The sequence below is a fragment of the Chenopodium album genome, chromosome 16 (assembly GCF_948465745.1).
Source record: "Chenopodium album chromosome 16, dcCheAlbu1.1, whole genome shotgun sequence".
Classification (NCBI taxonomy): Eukaryota; Viridiplantae; Streptophyta; class Magnoliopsida; order Caryophyllales; family Amaranthaceae; genus Chenopodium; species Chenopodium album.
The window spans coordinates 25402081-25427369 of record NC_137849.1 but is presented as its reverse complement, the minus strand read 5'-3'; the positions used below and the strand labels follow the sequence as shown (position 1 = coordinate 25427369).

At 35.3% G+C, this 25289-nt stretch overlaps 3 protein-coding genes and 3 long non-coding RNA genes across 13 annotated transcripts; all 6 read left to right on the top strand.

Moving 5' to 3' along the window:
- Positions 1–1223: 1223 nt before the first annotated feature.
- LOC145584010 (uncharacterized) lies at positions 1224–6728 on the top strand. The gene is made up of 8 exons (XM_081640951.1): positions 1224–1320; positions 1398–1571; positions 1905–1997; positions 2087–2146; positions 2834–3118; positions 3287–5207; positions 5247–6604; positions 6724–6728. Exons 1-8 carry the CDS (start codon positions 1224–1226, stop codon positions 6726–6728), a joined length of 3993 nt encoding a protein of 1330 aa, XP_081497077.1.
- Positions 6729–6943: 215 nt separating this feature from the next.
- LOC145584009 (uncharacterized) lies at positions 6944–7926 on the top strand. The gene is made up of 2 exons (XM_081640950.1): positions 6944–7802; positions 7922–7926. Exons 1-2 carry the CDS (start codon positions 6944–6946, stop codon positions 7924–7926), a joined length of 864 nt encoding a protein of 287 aa, XP_081497076.1.
- On the top strand, positions 7496–11701 carry LOC145584008 (uncharacterized). The gene is made up of 6 exons (XM_081640949.1): positions 7496–7828; positions 7922–7982; positions 9503–9556; positions 10965–11108; positions 11190–11451; positions 11544–11701. The coding sequence occupies exons 4-6, from the start codon at positions 10965–10967 to the stop codon at positions 11699–11701; spliced, it is 564 nt and encodes a 187-aa protein (XP_081497075.1). The 5' UTR covers positions 7496–7828; positions 7922–7982; positions 9503–9556.
- Positions 11702–11732: 31 nt separating this feature from the next.
- On the top strand, positions 11733–12165 carry LOC145585921 (uncharacterized). Its single transcript, XR_014100758.1, has 3 exons — positions 11733–11859; positions 11934–12012; positions 12123–12165. It is a non-coding gene; the product is annotated as an uncharacterized LOC145585921 (long non-coding RNA).
- A 170-nt stretch (positions 12166–12335) lies between these two features.
- Positions 12336–12951, top strand: LOC145585040 (uncharacterized). The gene is made up of 3 exons (XR_014100527.1): positions 12336–12489; positions 12564–12684; positions 12774–12951. It is a non-coding gene; the product is annotated as an uncharacterized LOC145585040 (long non-coding RNA).
- Positions 12952–18062: 5111 nt separating this feature from the next.
- On the top strand, positions 18063–22925 carry LOC145586324 (uncharacterized). Of its 8 annotated transcripts, XR_014100913.1 has the most exons (4): positions 18066–18365; positions 18568–20611; positions 20731–20845; positions 21510–22925. It is a non-coding gene; the product is annotated as an uncharacterized LOC145586324 (long non-coding RNA). The 8 variants fall into 8 exon arrangements; XR_014100912.1 differs by having other exon boundaries at positions 18065–18365; positions 18568–21681; positions 22060–22925; XR_014100911.1 differs by having other exon boundaries at positions 18065–18365; positions 18568–21681; positions 22055–22925.
- Positions 22926–25289: the final 2364 nt, after the last annotated feature.

Below are 25289 nucleotides of genomic sequence, written 5' to 3'. Positions count from 1 at the left end.
TTGTGTGCCAGGAATTTAAATAGTGGCAATGCAACATTTTGTGCTGCTTAGATATCAACTGGTTTGTATTAGCTTTGCAGTTATTTTGGGAACAATAGCCTAGACTGGTTCTCCAGCATCTAATGTATTCTGTCTGTTCATTTAATCAATGAAATTTACTTTCTATGTCATTTTTCCCTATGCTTTTTCCAGGTTATGTGTTTATATATGATGATGCACAAAAAATGTCACATGTGACCCTGATCATGCATGCTTTCATACACATTATGCTAATTACCTACTGCTGCTTCGTTGTTTTAGTTCAGCAATGGTTTAAGGAAGACCTCTTTACATTGGTAACATATTTGTATTTTCCAGGTTTGATAATCCTCAACTATACAGTGGCTGTTCTGATTGTTTCCTGGAATTGCTACTGCTTGATCGTGCTTGCCAGCTACAAACCACATTTAGATATCTATAACAGCCACTATAAACCTTATTTGCTACTTTAGGTCTCAAGCCTATATATGCGACGAGTAAATACAAAACTCCTAATACATAGTATTCAATATAGCTCTCAGCACTATTGTTTCTTCACAAGATGTATATATGTGTGTTACAGATCGCTGCCTGCTCTCAAAAAAATCGTTCCCAAAAACCAGGGTCAGCAAACGTTTACAGGCAATTCAGTCTATGATTGAAACACCGCCTTCCCTTGGGTATTGGATTGTTGTTGTTAAAGGTTTATGATGTTTTTTAAACTGCTATTGTAGTGTTGATGTTTACTGTTTGGTGATTGCTTGCATTGGACAGAGAAATAAGTGAGCCAAACATAAACAAAAATGCAGGGCCAGATTACTTACATAGTAGCTCAAGAATTGCTAACGAAGGAAATTCTAACTATGACAGTGCTGAAAACCAAGATACTACAATGCATGGTAAGCATGGTTATCTATAAACTATGTGCTTGCTACAAAATCATAGTCAAGAGCAGGAAAATAGGGTTACAATGCGCTCAATTGAAATAAATTTTGAGCACAGGATTGAATAGGGTGGATTAGCCTGCTTGCAAAAAACTCAGAAAATAAGGAACACCTCTCTAAAAAGTTTATTTGTATATATAAGGTGGTCTGGAAATAGAGTATATACTTTGATAAGTGAATGATTGATTTACAAAGCTTTTCAAATTACAAATAGAATTGAAAAATAAGGCAAATTGAGAGAGAAAATTCAGTAAAAGGGCAATGGATTGTGAATCACTTCAAAGAAACCCAAGAAGTTTGCAGCTATTCTTGTGTTTAAGCTTGACAGGGTTTGCTGATATAACAGAGAGATTGAATTGTATTTTGCAGATTTAATGTTAGTACTTGATGCCTTGGCAAGTTATATATGCTTCTAATACTTGCTTTGCTGCTTAGATATTTCGGCCATTGAGTGTGATGAATGTGTGGTGCATGAAAGACCTAGCAACACCTCACGGATTAGCAAGCGACAGCGAGCAATTGCATCTATTTCTCAATCTCCTGTTTCAATGAGGTTTTACTATTTGCTTGCTTGCTTCTGGGACAGTTTAATATCTGTCTTTATACAATGTAACTGAGGTTGTTGTGTTGCACTTTGTTCACAACTTTAGGGAAATTGGCGAGACAAGTGCACAAGGTGAGGCTAGAAATTCAAAACCAAAGAAACCACGCATTCAAAAAAAAAGTAAGTGTTTTTTAATCACACCTCTGGTAGCTTTAGATACGTTTATTAAGATTAAAAAAGTGTATCCCTTTACTAATGGCAAGTTCGATGCCAAGTAACAGACTCTTTTAAAAGGGTAATTCAATTATCGCTATTTCCATTGTTGCCTGCGAGGATTGCTATCGTTATATACGCTGCATTGCTGTTGTATGCCTTATCAATGTAAATGTTTGTTGCAGCTCAAAAGTCATCTTCCCCTGTAGTGCTTGGCCCTTGCTATGATACACCTGCAGCACTGCAAGCAGGGAAGAAAAAGAAAACTCAAACTAAAAGTAAGAATTTCCGTTTACATGCTAAGCACTTTTTGCATTCATTTATATTAAATCGCACAATATTTTCACATGCACTTTGCATATTGCAGAGGCAGCAGGTGTGGTTTTGAAAAAACAGACTGTCAAATTACCTAGGGTTAGGAAGCCCAGTAAGTTTCACTATATTTCTGTCTTTATGATTTAGCTATGCAGTATCATTCATAGGTAAATTAGACTAACATTCAATTGCCGGGAAACAGAACCCCCTTCTGCTGCAGTTGGCCTTAAATTACCAACAACACCTCTGAAACTGAAACCACCTCACTTCTGTGCACATTGCAATGCAAAAAAATTTCAGCATGAAACACTTCACTTTTGCTGTGGAAATGGGGCTATAACATTAGCCACTAATGAATACCCCCCTGCACTATATAGACTTTTAACATCTAATGATGAAGATGCCTTGCACTTTAGAAGATATATTCGCTTGTATAATAACTTATTTGCATTTTGCTCATTTGGTGGTGACTATAAAGCAAAAAAACACAAAGGGATTTATGTCTTTAAATTACATGGCCAGATTTATCATTACTTGCCTGATTTAATTCCTAAAGATATAGGCCCTCGCTATTTACAACTGTATTTTTATGATGGCCATTTTGAATCGACTGCTAGGACAGAGAGTTTCCCAGAAATCAGGGCTGATATAATAGCAATTCTTATGGAAGTAACTCAGCAAAATCCATATGCTCAATTCTTTAGATCATTAAAAGAGATTGACATTCATGAAGAGACACAAATTATTATAAACAAAAACAGTGTACTTGACCAGCGTGTTTATAATGCTCCCACAACAGATGAAGTGGCTGCAATCTGGCCAGATGATACTTCATCAAGTGAGTCAAATGGACCATACATCACTGTCAGAGGAAGGTCAGAGAAATCGCATCGTATATACCATAATTATGGCTGTTATGACCCTCTCCAACACCCGCTATTATTCCCAAAAGGTGATTGTGGTTGGGGCCAAGGTCTGAAGAAAAATGATGGGCAAGTGCATCAACAGTCTCAAACAGAGGCTGACCCTGTTCTCTCTACAGCAGTGCATACAGAGGAAGATGTTATTGCACAGGAAGCTTGTAGTGAGTTTCTTCATTGACTACCAATAGTAGTGTCCTGCCTTTAATTGTTCTCTAGAAGTATTGTTGTTGTGTCAAAATGCTTGCTATCTTAGCATTTAAAACCATACAGCTTTTTTCAAATAATCTTATCATCTATCTACTTACATTTATGTGCTGCCCTGCTTACAGGATTAGCAGATGCTGGTGGGACTTCAGCACGGCATGTTTCTCCGCGTGAATACTATGCTTACAAATTGCAATGCCGCCCAAATAACATGCTATTACGAGCAGGCCGGTGTCATCAGCAATACATCGTTGACATGTATGTGAAGATTGAAAACACTCGTTTAGATTACTTTCGACACAATCAGCAAAAAATAAGAGCTGATTTGTATCAGGGAGTTTTGGATTCCATTCAAGATGGTGAAACAAATGCCATTAATATTGGACGGCGGGTTATTCTGCCACCAACTTTTATCGGTGGCCCACGGGACATGAAGCGGAGGTATTTGAATGCCATGGCTTTGGTACAACGATTTGGAAAGCCTGATTTGTTTGTTACAATGACATGCAATGCAAACTGGCCAGAAATTAAAGATGAATTGGCTCTTGGAGAATTGGCTCAAAACCGGCCAGATCTTGTTGCTCGTATCTTTCGAGCAAAATTGCTTTGCTTAAAGCAGCAAATAATGAAGAAGCATATCTTTGGAAAAGTGGCAGCTATGATTTATGTTATTGAGTTTCAAAAAAGAGGGCTTCCTCATGCACATTTTCTCATCATCCTCAAGCCAGATTACAAAATGAAAACACCTTCAGATTTTGACCGCTTTGTTTCAGCAGAATTGCCACCTCACAGTTCCCCACAGCTTCGGAAAATTGTAGTTAAGCATATGATGCATGGCCCTTGTGGAGAACAGAATCCAAAGTGTCCATGTATGGTTACGAAGAAAAACAACATTCTTGTGTGTAAGTATGGTTACCCCAAGAGTTTTTTAGCTGAAACAACAAATCATGATGATGGGTACCCTATGTACAGAAGAAGAGATTCTGGAGAGCGAGTCCGCATTCGAGGTGCATACCTTGATAACCGTTCAGTTATTCCATACAACCCATATCTGTCTTCATTGTTTGATTGCCATCTAAATGTAGAGATATGCTCATCAATTCAAGCTGTGAAATACTTATATAAGTATGTCTACAAGGGACATGATAGGGTATCTTTCAATGTTAACGGAGAAGACCATAATTCTGTAGATGAAATAGACAGGTTCCAATCTGGTCGATGGGTTTCGCCATGTGAGGCAGTGTGGCGAATCTTTGGATTTGATTTATTTGAGATGTATCCTCCTGTGCAGCACTTGCCAGTGCATCTGGAAAACATGCAGACAGTTCACTTACGGAATGACGAGCAGTTGAATTCTGATGTGCTAAATGAACGGAGGTCTAAAACGCAGCTGACAGAATTCTTTAAAGCAAATGCAGCCTCTGTTGAAGGTACGGGATATCTTTATAGCCAATTCATAGAGCACAACAGATGGGATAGCAGTGCTAAAGCATGGTTTCAAAGACAGAATAAGAACAAGGTCATTGGCCGGCTGGCAACTGTCACACCAGCAGAAGGTGAGCGTTTTTTCCTGAGACTGCTTTTGATTAATGTGCTCAGCCCAAAGTCATTTATTGATTTACGAACTGTACACGGAGTGGTTTGTCCCACATTTCAAGAAGCATGTATTCAAAGAGGTCTATTTGAAGAAGACAATGTTGTCTTCACCTGCTTAACTGAAGCAGCTGAGATCCAAATGCCATCAGCCTTACGCCGGTTATTTGCAGCAGTGTTGGTGTTTAGCAGACCACGCAATCCAGATGCACTGTGGTTACAGTTCTACAATGACTTGTCTGATGACTACCGACATACTTTGCCTCAAAGTGAAGGACAGGTTAGGCTATTGACCATTCAGTCAATAGAACGGCATTTAGAGTCTATGGGAAAATCACTAGCCCATTTCCAGCTTGAGCATTTACATGAAGAAGTGCCTGCAGAACTAAACAGGACAAAAGATATCATTGATGCATTAGAAGCACCTATTCCTCAACAATGTATTGATTGCAGGCAAAATCTGAACGCAGCTTAGCGAATTGCCTTTGACAGAATAATTTCTCATGTTCTGGCTCAAAAACCTGGATGTTTCTTTGTGGATGGCCCTGGGGGAACTGGGAAAACATTTCTGTACAATGCTTTATATGCAGAAGTGCGCCTCGCCGGTAAAATTGTGCTTCCAACAGCAACTTCAGGCATAGCTGCAGCAAACATACCTTCTGGTAGGACAGCACATTCATGGTTTAAGATCCCTCTTGATTCTGAAATTTCTCTTGCTTGTGATGTTCCAAAACAAGGCAGCTTAGCTGCTTTGCTGAAAGAAACAGCTCTTATTATTTGGGATGAAGCTTCAATGGCACGGAAGCAAAACATTGAGTCTGTAGACCTTTTGCTCCGTGATCTGTGTGACCCAGCTTTGCCCTTCGGTGGGAAAGTCATTGTATTTGGAGGAGATTTCAGGCAAGTCTTGCCAGTTGTTCCCCAAAAAACTCAAAGAGAGGCAGTTGCTACGAGCTTAGTAAATTCACGAATTTGGCCTTGGTTAGAGAAAATGCACCTCACTGAAAACATCAGAGCCAAAGAAGATCCCACATATGCATCATTTTTGCTAAGCTTGGGCAATGGTGAGTTGCAATCCTCTGAAAACTCTTTTGTGCAAGTGCCATCTCATATTGTCAGCTATTATCAGCCAACTGATAAGCCTATTCAACATTTAGCTGCTTCTGCATTCCCAGAATTAAACCATGCAGACTTTTCACCAGCTATTTTTAGAGAAAGAGCCATTCTCACACCATTAAATGATGCAGTGGACTCTATCAACGCTTTTCTCATTGATAAATTTCCAGGGGAACCAACTATCTACAGGAGTTTTGATAGCATACTAGATGATAACTGTGCAATATACCCAACTGAGTTCCTGAATCAGCTAGCTCCAAGTGGCATGACTCCTCATGAACTTGTTTTGAAAGTAAATTGTCCTGTCATCTTGCTCAGAAACATTGATCCAGCAGATGGTCTGTGCAATGGTACTAGGCTGATATGCAAGTATTTTAGAAGAAATGTCATTGTTTGTTCTATAGCTCTTGGTCATCGCCAGGGAGAACTTGTGTTCATCCATCGTGTAAACCTTTGCCCTCCGTCATCTACCAAATACCCAATTCAATTTGAACAAATACAATTCCCTCTTAAGCTCAGTTTTGCAATGACCATAAACAAAGCACAGGGGCAAACATTAAGCCAAGTTCTGGTTTACTTGCCACAACCATGCTTCTCCCATGGTCAGCTGTATGTTGCATTGTCTAGAGCCAAAAAATCCAACAAAGTGACTGTGATCACTCCGCAACCTACTGGAAAATACACAGGAACAGTTCTCAAGAACATTATTGCTTATGATGTTCTACAATTAGCTGGTATAACATAATGCCCTTTTTCCAAGGTATAGTACTTATCCTTTTAGCTTTTCTTAGTTTACATCAAGCCTCATTCTTTTTATCACTAATGATGTTCTTGTTCTGTTTGGAAATTGCAGGTTGAATGTTATATTTTATCAGTTGTAACCAAGACATAACTGTTTGGATATTCTCAATTTTGTAAGCATCAATTTTTGTGATATCTCTTTGAACTTAATATAATATGTTGTTTATGCTATTTCAAAATGACAGTTTAGCTTCTTAGTTCATATGTTGTTGGTTCAGATCATAATATCTTATTCTACAAAATTGAACAGAATCTGCACCCTCTAAGAGAAAATGCACCTCACTGAAAACATCAGAGCCAAAGAAGATCCCACATATGCATCATTTTTGCTGAGCTTGGGCAATGGTGAGTTGCAATCCTCTGAAAACTCTTTTGTGCAAGTGCCATCTCACATTGTCAGCTATTATCAGCCAACTGATGAGCCTATTCAACATTTAGCTACTTCTGCATTCCCAAAATTAAACCATGCAGACTTTTCACCAGCTATTTTTAGAGAAAGAGCCATTCTCACACCATTAAATGATGCAGTGGACTCTATCAACGCTTGTCTCATTGATAAATTTCCAGGGGAACCAACTATCTACAGGAGTTTTGATAGCATACTAAATGATAACTGTGCAATATACCCAACCGAGTTCATGAATCAGCTAGCTCCAAGTGGCATGACTCCTCATGAACTTGTTTTGAAAGTAAATAGTCCTGTCATCTTGCTCAGAAACATTGATCCAGCAGATGGTGTGTGCAATGATACTAGGCTGATATGCAAGTATTTCAGAAGAAATGTCATTGTTTGTTCTATAGCTCTTGGTCATCGCCAGGGAGAACTTGTGTTCATCCATAGTGTAAACCTTCGCCCTCCGTCATTTACCAAATACCCAATTCAATTTGAACGAATACAATTCCCTCTTAAGCTCAGTTTTGCAATGACCATTAACAAAGCACAGGGGAAAACATTAAGCCAAGTTCTGGTTTACTTGCCACAGCCATGCTTCTCCCATGGTCAGCTGTATGTTGCATTGTCTAGAGCCAAAAAATCCAACAAAGTGACTGTTATCACTCCGCAACCTACTGGAAAATACACAGGAACAGTTCTCAAGAACATTATTGCTTATGATGTTCTACAGTTAGCTGGTATAACATAATGCCCTTTTTCCAAGGTATAATACTTATCCTTTTAGCTTTTCTTAGTATACATCAAGCCTCATTCTTTTTATCACTAATGATGTTCTTGTTCTGTTTGGAAATTGCAGGTTGAATGTTATATTTTATCAGTTGTAACCAAGACATAACTGTTTGGATATTCTCAATTTTGTAAGCATCAGTTTTTGTAATATCTCTTTGAACTTAATATAATATGTTGTTTATGCTATTTCAAAATGACAGTTTAGCTTCTTAGTTCATATGTTGTTGGTTCAGATCGTAGTATCATATTCTACAAAATTGAACAGAATCTGCACCCTCTAATACATCATATCTTTGCTTTAAAACTACAACATTATGATTTAAAAATAGCACTTATGACTTCCTTTTTTATGACTCACACTAGCAAATAAGCAGCCTTCGTGACTCATGTTAGCACTAAATCTTTTACATTTAGATAATTAGATATTAGAGTGTTGCAATTCATTGAACTAATGCATATATCACATGCTAAATAAATAAACCAAATAGTTAACATTAGCTTTGATATGATTTCCACACTTAGCTAACAACACATCTTTCACAGCACTATAAAAAAATATTTCAAAAAAGTGAAATTCTGTAACCAAAATTATCTCAGCAAAAAATATTAATTATCCACATTATTCATTGTCAGTTATCATGTCAGCCAAAAAATGTTCAGCACATCATCATTAATCAAACAACATCTTCTATGCACTTTAGACTCGGAGCATTTTTTTATCCACTGGACATTTGCACTGTTCACAAAGTGCAGATTACTAATGCACTCTCTTACCTACTGAACAAAACCATGCTCAAGTCAATTGTAAACTTACTATAAATATCATTTTTCATATATAGTACTTTATGAAAAAAAAGCCAAATTTAGCAACCTAGGTTTATCTAGCTGAAATGATGATTATTTCACTCTGATTTTTTTCCAAAACCCAGACCTTGTTGCTTCTGAAAACACTCCACCACAAATATTTACTTTCAATAATAACATACAAATTCAGAGAAATTAAATTACTAAAAGGTAATTAAATTGCTAAAATGAAATAAATACAACTTAAAAATGGCATTTACCAAGAAAAAATACTCAATAGGAATAAAAATTGCTTACTCTAAGGAATATATCAGTAGTAGAAAAAAAAACAATACTGGATTCCTCAAAAAAAAAAAAAAAAGCGTAAAAAAGAACCAAGAAAAACCATAATTAGAACTATTGACCAATAATCTGCACATCATTATCTGCAGGACAAAGACCATCATCTTTCCAGGGAAAAAAAAAGGGATCAATAATACATCACTTTATTTGCATATCATATTATCATAGCCTTATTATCAATTACATCTTCTGACTTTCATCATCATTACAGTAATATCTTTTACTGAGAGTATACACAGAGCAAGTTGCTTTCCCAAAAATAACTCTTGCACAGCCTATAATTTGGTGGACAATAATATGCAACAGGAAGAAGAGTTTCTTTAACAAAAGTAACCTCTATACAACCTATAATCTGCTACACAATGAAATGTATCAGATTTTCATTCTAAGCTAATAAATTTCAAGACATAGCATGCTTGAAAACTCTTACAATCGACCTACTATTAAAGTTACTCACATTTCAGATACAACATTTACTCCTATTTTATTCTCTCTGCTGCAGTACTTATTCATTGCTGGTTCTATCAATACTCACCTGCATTTTCACTTGAACAAGGTACCATTATTAATGATTCTATTCTTACATTTATTCCTTTCTTTATTTACTTGTGTTTATGTATATATATTGTCAACCTTTACCTGGGATCTGTTTACAGTATTTACACTGCTTCCCTATATCATTGTATGCATTCTTATTGTTGGATTCAATTTGGTTATATGAATTATTTACCTTCTGACTTTTTAACAATACAAATAATTTACAACAAAGTACCACTCGATGTTATATTTCACAAAAAAAATAGTTTCACATAAATTGCTACCCTTTTCTGCCTGACGTGTAACTCATTTGATAGATCTGAAACCATGTTTCGTTTTGATTTCATGTTTTTATCTTGACCTTGTGTTCTGTTCTGCATTAGCATTCACAGGCTGCAATATAGTTTACTTAAGCTAACAAAACACATGCAGCTTTGTATATATATGGCAAACTAAGTTCTTTGTTCTTATAAAGAAAAAGATAATTGCTTGATTATACATAACAAGTTGCACTTAATAAACCTTAAACCAAATTAGATCATAGAATGGCAATTACAACTGCAGTGGTTCATACACTTAGTAACACTTAATTAATAACTATAATAAAACAACAAGCAATAAGAAACACTGCTGACTGATATCAAGAGTTAACAGCAATATAGGCCACTTAATCCCTAAAACATAGAAATAGGTACTACTAATGCTTGTACCACAACTAATTAGCACAAATTTAGCTATCTTTAATAATAACCACCATAAGAGCCATCACTTCCGGGTGAATATGAAGGGCTTGAATGATGATGCAAGTTATCCAAGCCTAATCCAGGATAAGGCTTGCTTGTTTCTCCTTTAGGTGGCTCTATCTTCGGGCTAGGTTGCTTGTCTTCTGGCTCGAAGCAAAGAGCAGCCACCACTTCCTCAAGATCCTGTACCTTTTTCTCAAGCATAGCAAGCCTGGACTCCAATGCTTCAAAGGTTGGCTGATTAGGAACCCTGGCTTGCTCACTGCTGTCCACCTTATCTTTGCCTTTTCTTGCCATCACTCTTCACTTTGTTGAGAGAAAGAATTAGAGATGTGTTTAAGAAGCACAGGTAGGCCTTGTAAACAAGTTGGAACCTCACCCTCTATTTATATATACCTAAGCAGCAGCTTCTTACCTATCAGATAAAAGCATTTGTTTTATACAATTATGTGGTCATAGACTCTTTACTTTGTATATCTATATTAAATAATACTTATCCAAATGTACAATGTAGCCACATCATCAAAGAATACTCCTTACTAATTTTGAATACAATCACAATGCACTAAACAACACATGTGCATATAGTGTCTGCTTGCTAAATAGCAACGTTAGGCCTTTAAACATGTTACTGTGTACAATTTCATTGCATATGACATGTTTCTTTTACTCTGCATGGAACAGATGAAACCTGAGTACACACCACTATCTAAGCTCTCACCTGTGAGCAAAGCATACAAAGTCCGAGTGACGGTTAAGAAAAAATCTCCTGTCCGAACTCCTCCCAACAAAAGGAAGTTCCAAAAATTGGTGTTTGAAGATGAAGAAGTACACACACATCACTATACTATTTATTGCAAGTTTATATTACACACTATTTGACATGGCCTATCCTTTACTGTGATGCAGGGTAACAGCATGAAAGCGACTTTGTTTGGGGATGAATGTGATCACTTCAAGAAAGTTTTTGAACACAAAAAGGCATATGAAATAGCAAATGCTCCAATCAGAACAATTAACTCAAAATTCAGCTCATTTCCAGGAGAATGTGAGCTAACCTTTGGAGGGATGACTAAAATTCAGGCAATAGATCGAACTCAAGGACCTGTATTGCCAAACTACATCCCTATTGCTGATGTACCTAAGACAAGTGGCCCATCAGACCGTTTTGGTATGCTTTTTGTTTATATCTACCTAAATGCTATTATCCAAATACATGCCTAGCTATTTAACTAAGGCTCTAATTTCTTATTTGCTTGCCAGATTTACTTGGAATTGTGGTACACGTGGAAGAAATTAGACAAGTGACATATAAATCAGGCAGAGTAGCTGATGCCCGTGATATCAGCATCGTTGATGAAAGGTCAAAATTCTTTTTTAATTCTAACAACAGTTCTAGCAATGTAATCACAATAGCTTGATCCTTACTATCTATGTTACGTTTGCAGCACTGGCACTCGTCCAATGATCGTCTCAGCATGGGGACAACTTGCAACTGAAGACTGTGTGAAAATCACTGATTGGAGTACAAATTTTGTGGTTGTAAGCTTGACCTCATTGAAACCTGCTACTCACAGAGGTATCAAGTGTTTTAATCCTTCAACTCCATATATGTGTTAACAAGACTGCACAAACTAATGCACACCTTCGTAGGGTTTTCACTCCAATCGAGCATGTCCACAACAATTGATCCAGCCCCCACTGGTGAAAGAGTAGACGCTTTAAAAACCTGGTGAACTAGCATCTTACTCTTATCTACTTATAACCACCATTGCACATGTTGTAGATTAAGTCATGGCTATTTTGATTAATCATCTATTTCTGTCATTGACTTATCATTAGGGCCCATGCAAATCCAGATATCATTGCTGACTACATGGCAAGGCAACTTGAGTTCATGACAGTAGGAGCTGAACCATTTCCAACTACACTTGATCAAATCATCAACAAAACTGTAATTTCATTTGACAGAAAATACTTATGTCAATTGCTCTGTAAACCTCTATGCTAAACGATTACATTTGATTCAGGTGGATAACACTGTCCAAGAAGAGGTATACACTCTGACAGTCACAATTCCGGATGCACAGGTAGACAGTGTTGTTGCATACATTGGCTGTAATAATTGTGGAAAGCGATGTGGTGTTGCTGCGAATGTACCTTTTTTTTGCCCACATTGCCCTGATAAAAAATGCACTTCCACCGAAAGGTAATCCTTTACTTCCTTGTGTTGTGCAACCATTAAGTGCCTTCCTTTAATATTAGCTAACACTAAAACTGCAGAGTCAACTTCACCTTTGATGCTATGGATGATACTGGATCATTTCGTCTAACTGCTTTTGGCGAAGTTTGTGAACAAATCTTCGGCCTAACTACACCTGAAATTTTTAACAAGAAAGTTCAGGTACTAATATAGCTTTCAATTTAAGCATATGGTTTTATTTGAACAATGCCACTACTGACTTAAAACCTAACATCACTCCTTCTTCTCAGGATGGCTGGCCTGACTTCGATCACGTTGCTGCAGCTCTGAAATCCACACCCATGCATATCATACTTCATCCCTCCCAGTCATTAAACAGGGAAGGCGTGCTGCGTTGGGTGGTCCAGTCAGTTGCACACTCTTGAACATCTGCTATCCCAATCAAAAGCTTCTGATCAGAACACATTATCCCAGATTATGCTTGCATATCATTTTGAATGTGTTCTTGTTGGTAGCTTTGTTGATTGTTGCTTACTCATGTTGGTTGCTATCAACTCTTTGCCAAACATTGAGCTTTTGCCTGTTAACTTATAGTACTTACTTGCTGCTTCCATTCCTGCTATGTAGCACTTGTGTAATATACACCTAAGTGTGTTTAGACTTAGGCTAACAATCTCTGCCTCTTTTGTTGGGTTGCTCAACTAACTTTCTATGTGCAACATCTTTATGCTTGCTAATCTAATATTTATCACTTTATTGTGCATGTGAAATGTCAAGACCTTTTAGAAAGCAAGTTACCAAAACGCTTTTCTTTCAAGCAAGTATATATATATACATATGCTTTGCAATGCTAGCTTTTTTGCAACCTACTTAACAAACAAGTCATTACACTATACAGGCTATACATCAACAAAAAAACGTTTCGGTCTTTCGTCACTCATGGAAACTATATAAGCATAAACCCACATGTATATTTTTTTTAAAAAATAAAACTAAAAAAAAATGTTAGCCCCTTTTCAAAACATAATCCCCATTAAGCTCCCTAATATTGTACTTTGTTCTCCTACCGCCATTTCTACGCCTAATTACATAGTGACTAATTATATTCATTGAATTTCTCACACATTGCATTATCTTGCATGTCCTCCTATCTTTATTTGCTTTTTACTTATCCTTAAAAATGTGTAGTAATACATTTGACAAGTTGTTACATTCACAACAATATTAAGTTTTTCTACGCAAGAAGTGTCTTATTTATTTTGGCTTTTACTTTATTTGCTTATAAAAAAACAAACTTAAAGACATGAAATATCCAAAACTAATATTTATGGTGATTAGATGTCATTTTTTAGAAATGTTTCAATTTTTGTAAGACGCTCTTAAAAATAATAACTCAAATTACAATTTTATTTTACAAATATCTATGGTGATTAAAATCATCTTTTTAGGAATATTACAGATAAGGAATTCCAAGAACAAATACAGAAGCAATTTCGTGCGCCCACTGTTCATAAAGAAATCCCTCATTTCAGCAGCAATTCTTATTTTGTAAAATCTTAAATATAATAGCTCAACATATATTTATGAAATTAAAAACCCGCTTAACACCCGCATATAATATTGTGCATATAAAAAAAAATACGAAAAGCTATTTCCTATTTTTAGACTTTTTTAGAACACGTACATTAGAGTTGTACTATGGAAGTCTTAGATTCTAAGTTCTTTTAGATTTTGTCCTGATTGTTAAGTTTGCTACATCATTGGCTGATTGAGTTCTAATCTTGCGTGGCCCCTAAATTGTTTCAGCTTTCTTGTCTCCCTTTCATTTCCTTTGCTTGCTTTCGTTTTCTCCAAACACTCTATCTTTTTCTCTGCAACAATGGCCAGCACTGACAGCACTGCTACTTCTGGGAGGGTCTTTGCACCGCCGAATTGGAGACCTAACGAGTCGAAATCAAAGCAAGAAAATGCTGCAAGTTTTCGTGAATATATAACGGATATGACAAAGAAGATGAACAGCCATTTGGAATTGCTAGAACAGGGAATTTCAAGGGTAGGGAAAAAGAAAAACGAAAAAGGCGAATCAAGTAAGAAAAGGAAAAGAGAAATTGAGCGAGATAGTTGTGGAGAGTGGCCTGCCATTGTTCTTGAGTCTGAGAGTGAAAACGGTCAAAATAACCCTGAGCAAGGAGATGAGGCTGAAGGGGCTGAAGAAGATGTTAACAACAAAAATGACACACACGGAGATGGTGAGAAAGAAAGAAGTGAGCCACAAGAAGAAGAAGAGGATGCTGAAGAAGAAAATGCCGAAGAAGAGGAAACTGAGGAAGATGATGAGACTGATGAGAATACTGGAAGTGATGTGAATTCTGAGTCTGAAACTCGGACTGAGGAAAGGGCTGCTGTAGACTCTGATAGATCATTCGAGTCAGAGAGCCATGAATATGATGATGATGATGATGATAACGATACCGCTACAAAGTCTAGCTCTGGAAATTATCAGCAAGCAAATGAAGAAACAAGCGAAGACTCTTCCATGTTTGCTATGAAAATTCCTGATTGAAATTAGCCATAGGAATTAAACACCATTGTTATATTTTGTTTGTTAATGGTGTGCTGTTTTTTGGACTAGGTTTAGAAGTCTTAGCAGATTTAAAGTCTGTAAAGGATTAGAATTAATCTGCTAAGTATAGTGATAATCTATAGCTAATCTATTAAGGGTTTATGTTTTGTAAATGTGCTAGATAAGCATGTACGTAGCGGATAAAGATTTATTATCCTATAAAATATGAAAATATGGTGTTTTGGAAATGCTAATATTATCTCTTTGCTTATTTGTTGCTAGCTCTTGTGCCAATATACACTGCCACACATGAAAACAACTCTAAAAGCTATTGCAGCACAGAGTAACAACAGCAGTGTTGCGGCAGCCCCACGGCAGCAGCAGCTACATTGTACGAACACTACAGCATCAAAATCTGCATTGTTGCAGCACTATAGCAACATCTATTCACATCCACTTCTGCCAAATGCTTTTAACAGGAGCAAACATAGGACGCCGATAACTAAGCACATCAGACTGCCCTAATCATAGCATATAATTCTCTATGATAGACAGCAAGTCTGCAAGTACTAAGCTTATTTAGAACTTTGAACTTGGATTGAATCATGAAAAAACAGCTAAATCATGATCACTGCAACTTGGATTTCAATGCAGCAACCAAGAATCAAAACTAAAACACAGGGAACCTATAAAGATTCACATAGCAATTAAAAAGACTAGGAGATACAACAAGAAAGAACTCAAAGAGATTCTGAAACTGATTCAAAATCTGCAAAAAAACCATAACATACCCTCTTCCAAATAATGGTAAACCACAACATTCATCACTTTCTTGTCTATATATTTTCATTCAATTCTAAAAACATCCAATCTTACTTCTACACAAATCCCCTCACTTTTCTTATTGTTAATGCTTTAGATGAATAGAGTTTTGCACTTCTTGTGCATGTCAAACACTCATTATATATAGTTCCATAGACATTTATAATACCAAGTTTGACATCATAGCTACCTTATTATGAGTGTCACTCAAACAAAGTGTTCAAATTTAAAAGGAAAAACACAAGTATCCATGTACTTGAAGCATTCATATACTTGCTTGTGTCATATACACAGGTGCATTCATTCAACCATTATTAGTAAGAGAAACATAACAGCATAAACAATTCAATCTCACACACAATGCTCACAATAAAAAGTAGTAAACATGCTTAATAAATCACCAGCAAAACATCTCAAAAACATTCATCTCCATTCCACTTAAATACATACTTTTAACCAAGCATAATAATCCATTGAGATAACTAGCAACCACTAAATTATATCCTCTAAAACTAAACAAAAACAAAGAAAGCAAACTACAATCTTAGTCAGAATCAAACACATAATCTTCATCATCACTTTCAAACATCTCCGGAGAAGCTGCTTCCTCATCATCCTGCTCCTCTGAGAGCTCTGACTGTCTTTCCTGCTGCTGTTCAGGCCCCTGTTCCGCTACACCAGCAACCTCTGCATCAACCACCGGAGCCTGTTCTTCTGCTTCAGCAAACACACCGAGCATTACATCAATTACATGCTTGACAATGCCTTCATCCTCACTTATATCCGTATCATCCTTCTCTCCTCCAACCCTAACACCAAAACCCGATCTACCAGCACTACATCCACCCCTAAATCTGGATGGTTCGCCTTGAACACCTACGTATCTGATCATTCTCACAGGCTCTTCATCCTCTTCAGGATCGCTGTCCACTTTAATTGGAAAATCATAGTGACTTCCAAGATCGAATTTTTTACCCTTACTCCCATGTTGCACCTCCTTGTCCCTCCTCTTCCTCTGTGCAACTTCAGCACACTTGGCTAACTGCACATCACAGTCCTTCATTTCATCCATCAATTCATCCAGCTTCTTTGTAGCCTCGCTTCGAACTTCTGCAAATGCCACATATTGACCACGCAAATTATCTTTGCGCTTCTCTATGAATTTTCGATACTGATCATTAAAAATAGCATCATCATTCTCATTTCTAGCCATGGCTGTACGTTAATTGTCAATTGAGAAAAAAAGGGAAAAACAAATTGGGGAAAAAAAAAGGGAGTTCACCTTTCACACAACACAAAACAAAGAAGACGAAAAGAATAGGCAAAGGTTTCCAATTTTCAACATAATCAAAGAAATTTCGAAAACCGTGTGATGATCAGTTCTCCCTTTTATTGCAAAATGCAAACCGTCACTTATAAAAACTCACGTCTTTTCATTTGTTAATCATACCATGCAAAAGAAATCGTACTATTTGAAACAACGTACCTTTCCGATCAAACAATTCACATAAATCATACATATAGGTAATTTCAAGTTAAATACCTTTTTCCGCACACTATATGTGTGCTCAAGTATAAATAAATTTTAAAACAACTTCTACCACTACTTTTATGTAAATTGTACTTTATACGCATAAAATTTTTTTAAGACCATTTTTAGCCCGTTTATATATTTTTTTTTTTTAAAAAAACAAATTAAACCTTTAAAAAATGCCTAACTCATATTGTTGATCAAACCAATTTAACAACACCTATGAACTAACCAACATAATAACCATAACACTACTTTGTCTCTTCAATAATGGACCCAATTTACAACCAAGGCCCCATCAATATGCCATTGTCTCCAAACCTACAAGCCTTTTCATTTCTACTTAAAAACATTCTACAATAAAAATTAATGCTAATCCCTTTGAATATCTAATAAACTATATTTACTCATAATACAACCTATGAGACACTTTACATTTAACACATTAGTATCACTTAATTTAAACAACAATGCAAACCTCCAATCCAACATCATTACATATATGCAAAACAAATACTTTATTTTTCCGCATTGCCTCACCTCTAAACGAGAATTACACACTAAGCGTCAAACTAGCATCGCGCGCGTAGACCCCCCTAGTTTTATAAAACATGCGAACAGCGAACTTCTGCTCCTGTTCCTTATGAACAGTACCCGTTAATGAATAGTGTTATGCTTAGCCCTTGCGAACAGTGCAATTTTACATCCACTTGCTGCTTGAGTTCTTCTACTTTTCCCCGCTTTTTCCTCCCCTCCACATATCCAATTCTCCATCAGTCTCTCTCTCTGTCTCTAAAAATGCCTAATTATTATCTGAGCTCTCATTCTCTCTCCTCAATCTCAATTCTTCATTCTTCCACCGGCGACCCTTACCCTTCCATTCCTTCAATCTCGATTCTCGACTCCTTCAATTCTCTATTGAAGTGGCTTCTTAGCTTTCTCTCTTCCATTGAAGCAGTTTATGAGGTATGCTATTAATTATATAATAATCTATCAAATGTCAATTCTACAATTTTGGGGTTTTCGCTAATTTAATTGTCAGTTAGTCAAATATCTGTGGAATTATCGATATATAGAAGTTTTTTCTCTTTAAAATCCAAATTCTCAAAAAAATAACCTTCTAATCGACATCAATTTTTAAAATATCCGTGAATTGTTGATCACCCAGATGAAGAAAATTTAATTTGACTTGACCTCGAAACCCGGCTTTGAGTCCAAACTTGAAAGATGAGCAGTCTTCTCGATAATCCTCTTATGGGTACGATCTTCTTCTTCACTTGTTTTTTCAATTCTTCGATTTTTAATGTATTGTACTTGCTCGTGAAATGATGAAATAGGTATATTGCTCTGGATTTTGGTATGTAATTGAGTTCGATTTTTTATTTTTGATAATTGTTTTTACGATTAAATTAATAGTTGAATGATCAGAGATTTACCTGAAGGCTGTGATGATAAATAATCGTTTGATAGTAATCAATTTTCAGTTTGATTTTTGAAGGCATTCTTGTTTTGGGTAGTTTGCCATTTGGTTTAATTTGGCAGCAATACGATGGGTGTTTTGCATGTTGATGGGGTTGAAATTTTCTCTCTCCTCAAATACGCATCTTTTCAGGTTTAGTTGGCCGTCATGGTTGATTTTTCCCTTGCTTGAGTTGCCACACCAAAATTTTTGTTTGAAGCTATGCTGATCTAAGCCTCCTCTGTCAATTTTTTTTTTTTTTTAGTCAGAACTCATTATTTGGCATGAAAAAAAGAATTCGATGATTTGAAGATGTTAAGATGGACAAATTTTAGGTTCAGGTTGTTTTAGAATTACTGAAAGTTAGATGGCAAAGGTTGATTTTTTATGTTTGAATTTGATGAACAGGACTAGAGAAGACAATTGGTTATATATGAGGTTTAAATTTCTTTGAAAGCTAGGATTCGATGAGAATCGTATCACTTATGCTTCCTAAAACATATATTATGAGGTTGTGTTGATCAAATAGCACAGATTAAAGCATATATTATGAGGTTGTGTTGATCAAATAGGGGAATGAATATGCTTTGTGCCCTATCTCTCACTCTCCTCCATTGAAGCGTACTCTGAATTCTCTGTTGAAATGGCTTGTGCCTTTGTAAGCTTTCTCTCCTCTATGAAGGAGGTTCTGAGGTAAGATGTTTTTCTGAATTAGTGAATATCAGTTTATAATCTAGGGTTTAACGTTGATTAATACCAAGAATGAGGCAGGGAGAGGTCATGGGAGTTTCCCAAAGACCGTTTTGCCCCTCTCCTTAGACGACCATTGTTTACGGTGGTTATCTTTTGCAGGTGATTTATCCAGACACTGTTAAAACGGTCCTCAAACAATCTATCTAGAACCTTAGCTGCTTTATCTGTCTGTGTGATCTGTGACTGTGTAACTCTGCTTAATGCCTGACTGCATGCTTCTTGATCTTCTAACCACAAAAATCACCAACCATTATAGGCTGTGATGAGTGTACACCATTCAAAGTAGTCAAATTTAATATGGAGAATTATTTGAGGTTTTGGCTGATTTTTTTTTCATTTGGCTTGGCAGAAAGATCAATTGTTGGTTTATTTTATACGATGTATTATTTTTTATTTTGTGGTTTGGTTTAGTTAGACTTTGGAAATTATTTGGCCCAATCTGATTGATTGCCGCCATGTTTGATTTTACCACCTCGAAACCACCAGATTATCTGATGAAATGTGGATCTGAGCCTGTTGTTAAAAAAAAAAAAAAAAAAAAAAAAAAAGCTGCATTGTTGAATTTTGGTAATACTTTTACAACTTTTTACAGTCACCCCAAGCTACAGTGCTACACTATAACATATGTGGAGTACATATTATATAACCTTGTAGTTCTTTATAGTTTGAATAATAGCTATGGTTCCCTTATTTTTGGACATGTTAGTTTGAAATAATGTCTTGATTCGACTATGAATTTTAATGCACAAAGCATTGAAGGGTATCGGTATTTTGTGCAATGTTTACAAATAGAAGACTAATATGTAATTAGAATCGGAAATAGAAATGGATAATCAACTGAAGATACTTTAGTTTCTGAAAAATCATAGTGAACATCCTTCTTGGAACTTTGGTTGCAATATTACATACTATGGAGTACATTGGACTTGAGAACAAGGTTTGGACTTTGGACTGAATGCAGGTGTCAATCTTACAGTTCAAGTAGTAATTTTTCTTGAAGGTATTCAAAGTGTCCTGGTTTCTTATCATGATAATTTAGCTATTGTGGTTCAATAAAGAGCCTGAGTTTCATAAAGCCTGATAGAGATTATTAGCTTTGCCTCTGTTTCCTATGCGCAGCTGATTTCCAGCATACATCTCTGTCCTCTAACTCTCTCCTCCATTGTGGTGCACTCCAAGTTTCCCATTGAAGCGTTATCTAAGCTTCCTACATTGAAACTTCTTGTGATCTGAGGTAAATTTTCATCCTTCTTTATGACCATTGAGTATGAATTTGACAATCTACAGTTTAATTTTACTCATTGTTTCATTAGTTGTCAGTATAATCAATATAGGGAATTATTGAAATATTTTTTTTTCTAATTACTGAAGTTATGAGCTATTATAATGAATAATTTTGTTGCTACTTTTTGCTATGTGTGTGCGATATAATCTGATTACATGAAGAATTATATGTTATTTTTTAAGTCTGAACTAATAAATGAGTCAAATCATGAAATTTGGCTGGAAAATATTTTTTAAGTCAGAACTAATAATTATATGTTTTACCCTAATTTTTTTTAATAAATATTCTGGGTTTAAGATTTGAGTTACAAGGATGAAGGATTGAAATCATCGAAATATTGATCGTGTAAAAATGTATATAGTATATGCAAGCTTGACTGTAGGAGCGGATTCAAAATTGCATCCAATGTTCATTTGTCTTGAGCTGATTGGAAAACTGAGCGTCTTTGATGTAGGGATGTTCGTCTGTAATTCGCTAATTGCTAAGTGTTAGAAACTTAACATACTTGATTCTTTGGTGCAGTATTGCTGCCAGATGGCCTCTTGTACAGATTTGTCAATTATACTGTTTACAAAATCAATGCAGTGTTGCCAAATAATTTTGTATTTTGCAGTAGAGAAGTAGAAACTATTAACTAAGAATGCCGGGGAGAAGACTATTGATTGGTTAGACAAGTTGGGAAATTCAAATGGTTCTCTTCCAGCATCCCAAATCCATTTGAATATGCAACAAGTTAATGCAAAATAATGCTATGATTCTGCGTACGCGGAGTACATTGGAGTAAGGTATGCTAATGCTTGTGATTCTTGTATTGGATGTTTCTTGTTTTTAGTAATGTTACTCATCCCAATATAATTCGCCTTTTTGTAGCCATTGAGGTTGAGATTATTATTGTAGCCGTCTCAATATTAATGTCCATGCTGATTAATTATGTCTGTCAGACCCGAGATTGATGCTTGTTGGCAATTGTAGGCCTCTATTCATATATCTAACTCTCTAGAAAGCTATTATAGTAATTGTAAACAGCTGTGAATATGGTCGTGTCTTTGGGTGGGTATCAATATGGATGCTTTAAATTTTATTGAAATAAATCCGGACCTTAATTGCTAGCCCAGGGAAAGTTATTGCTAGCTGCTTACTGAATGCAATATTTGATAGATTAGGTAGCTGAAGTACATCTCAAGGAAGAAAGTGGCTGATGGTGGGCTGAAAATCAACCAATATTATGTTTCATTCCCTCTTATGCAGCTTATTACTTCTTGATCACCAATTAATCTTTGTCGTGTTTAAGGATTCATGCTCTGTCCATGAATAGTATGTGGAAGATCTGGTACAAGCTAATTAGTGTTACTTGCAGAAGTCAAATAAGCTAAGGGGAAGTATAATAACACAAAATCTAATCCAATTTTATTAGTAAATTTGGGTTGATGATATTTTGCAATTATATGAATAGTTATACATTTTTTTGGGTTTCCTTTGTAAGAATATTTGTATTAACCACTTATCTAAAACCAATTATGTTCGTGAAATATTTGTAAGATTATTTGGCATATTTTTCTTTTTTTTTTGTGAATACTTATTTCTTATCCTTCTCACCTTGTCAGCAATAGAGAAGGTTTTATTTATTTGATTATTTATTACTCGTAGTTTAATAATAAGTTGACCCAATTGACAATTTTGTACGTAGTGTCTATGACTTTGATTTGCGTTGCCACCATAGCTGCAATGAATAAGGCACCAGCGCTAACGCTTCTGTTCAAAATAAAGACAATGCTTCTGTTGCAGCATCTCAGTAGAAGGGTGTTGATTCTCCGTCACAGAGAGGAAGAAATATAAAGTGAAGCTATTGACTTTGTTATGCTATTTGTTATACTATTATTTTTTACTTACACACTTATTGTACATAATTAAATTCCATACTGTAATTTTAGGTATACAATTTTCTTGATCGCGCCCATCTTGTAAAAGAAGGAAACATACGATCCAAGTATTTTAAAAGAAGCAGTTACCATAGGGATTATTAAGAACATGTTTAAAAATAGTTCCTCCTTTAATAGTTTGTATATGTATAGAATGTGTGGTCCATATATAAAGAATTGTTCACTGCATTCACTCTTTACTCAGATAATTATTGCTCCAATTCTCAGTTTTGATGGTTGCTTTGTATTTGCAATTTTTATTCATAGACAATTCTCAATTTTGATGGGTGGTTTGTGACTTTATATAGACATGGTAGTATTTATAAGGTGTTGAATAATTTGCTTAAGCACAAGCTGCGGCATCTGACATTTCTAAATGAAATAGTTTCAACAATTTTGTATCCGATTTTAAAGTTTTAGTGATTGTGTTGAAACGATTGATTTCAATTTTTGGTATGCCTATGAATTTATTGCGAAGGACATTTGAGTTGGTTTCTCTAACAGACATCCCACGAAATTCCACATGAAACTTTGGACTATCAATGATGTTTGACCTCATATGCCGATGCAAATTAAAAATTCATGGACTAATCCAAAGTCATGCACACTTTTGGTTGCAAACAATTACGGAGTACATAGTACTCGTAATAGAAAGTACTCAATATAGTGCTAGGATGTTTAATGTGCGGACCAAATTATCAAAGAGTTTTTAAAATTATTTATTATTTAGTTATATACAAAGTACATTATTAAAATATTTTATGTTAGGTTGTTTAAGGAGCTAATTGGGTATAAACTTTGCAAATTCATAAAAGGATACGAAAAGATTACTAAATAGGATAAAGTACAATTCAGATGAAAAAAAAAAAAGAACACTTAAAAGAGCTTATTAAATGCTCCGTAGGATAAATGAGGGGTGGAGGTAATTAAGATTACTAAAATATTCAAATCAAGGGAGGAAGAGGGAACATTAAGGTTGGAGCTGAGCAAGAAAGATATGAATGAGTATGAGATAAGAAATAGGAGAAATATGAGAGAAAGAGAGCATTCATGAAGATTTTCTTGTCAGAATAAAATCTATATATCTTCCAACTACTTTTTAAGGGTTAAATGACTATTGCCTTGATTTACTTAAGCGTACTTGTTACAATCAGTTTCAGATAATAGAACATTCACGTAATACCGTGTTAATACTTTGTGACATTCTACTTATAAGTCATACATTAATACAAATAACCCACATAATTCTAAAGTCAGAAATTGTGACCTTCTATGTATTGTAACAAACAATACAAATTGTAACCACAACTAAAAACTATATCAAATTATAGTCTCTTAATTGTAACAAACAAAACAAATAATCATGACATATCATTTTACAAACAATACCGATAACTTGGGAAATCGCGCCCAATGCGAGCAAGTCCACAACTAGTTCACTAAAATTGTTAAAGTTAGATAAATTATTTAGCGTGTAACACCCTTTCTACTATTATTATTTAAATCATTTAAATAACTTTCCAATCTCTATAACATTTAACAAATGACAAAAGGATTTAGAAATTTTACCGGAAATTTTCCACAACCACGAAATTTCCTTCCCCTATTGTGGTTACGCTTGGTCACAGTTCGAATCTTAGAGGGAACACCACATCTACATTTCATCATGAATCCAAAACTTGAAGATGAACCTCCAAAATATAGTGAATCTCCTTTTTTTTTTTTGTTATGTTTATACAATTAGGCAAGGATATAAATTGAAGTTTTGTAACTGACAACCGAAAAACATGGGCGGTCATTTCAAAAATTTGAATTCAATTTAATTTGAAAAATTCAATGCAAGATTTAATTGAAAAAGATACCGCGTAGCTATCCCTTTACATGTAATTGAAATATGATTTAGCATATTTATTTGAATGTCATTAATCATTTGTATTTAAACTATTTTTACAAGTAAAAGCCACTTTGGGCCTAACCATTTATATATAAATAAAAACTACAGTTCATTTCAGTAACAATCAAGTAATTAACAATTTGAGCCATAAACTATATACAATTATCATTAGGTAAAAATCATGTGTGGCAAACAAATTATATATATATGTTTAGCCCTTTTAATTAAAAATAAGACTTCCCTTTTATGAATATTGTTAAGACCATTATTCCACTAAAAATATTTTTTACGAATTTACAGATTTTAAAAGTGTGACTAATAACAGTGTTAAGACTATATAAACTACTATACAACCATTGGGTCACAAGATAGATACAAACATATTCTCATATATATGTGTCATACAAAACTATTTAGACAACAAAGATAACAAGATATAACAAATTATAATCTAGAAATTGGTAATGTCCACAACATTTTATGGCCATATCCAATAATTAATTAATTTGTTTTCTCTGGTAAATCCCTATTGGATGTTTGGTAAATTCCTTGTGCATAAATAAGGTTTAAATTTCAATTT

Excerpts from the sequence above, each read along its gene's own strand:
- LOC145584008 (XM_081640949.1), top strand. The coding sequence starts at position 10,965 with ATGAAACCTGAGTACACACCACTATCTAAGCTCTCACCTGTGAGCAAA. Across the intron at positions 11,109-11,189 it reads TGGTGTTTGAAGATGAAGAA|GGTAACAGCATGAAAGCGAC; the intron begins GTACACACACAT and ends ACTGTGATGCAG. Across the intron at positions 11,452-11,543 it reads TGGCCCATCAGACCGTTTTG|ATTTACTTGGAATTGTGGTA; the intron begins GTATGCTTTTTG and ends TTTGCTTGCCAG.
- LOC145584010 (XM_081640951.1), top strand. The coding sequence starts at position 1,224 with ATGGATTGTGAATCACTTCAAAGAAACCCAAGAAGTTTGCAGCTATTC. Across the intron at positions 1,998-2,086 it reads AAAGAAAACTCAAACTAAAA|AGGCAGCAGGTGTGGTTTTG; the intron begins GTAAGAATTTCC and ends TGCATATTGCAG. Across the intron at positions 5,208-5,246 it reads CAACAATGTATTGATTGCAG|AATAATTTCTCATGTTCTGG; the intron begins GCAAAATCTGAA and ends TGCCTTTGACAG.
- LOC145584009 (XM_081640950.1), top strand. The coding sequence starts at position 6,944 with ATGCACCTCACTGAAAACATCAGAGCCAAAGAAGATCCCACATATGCA.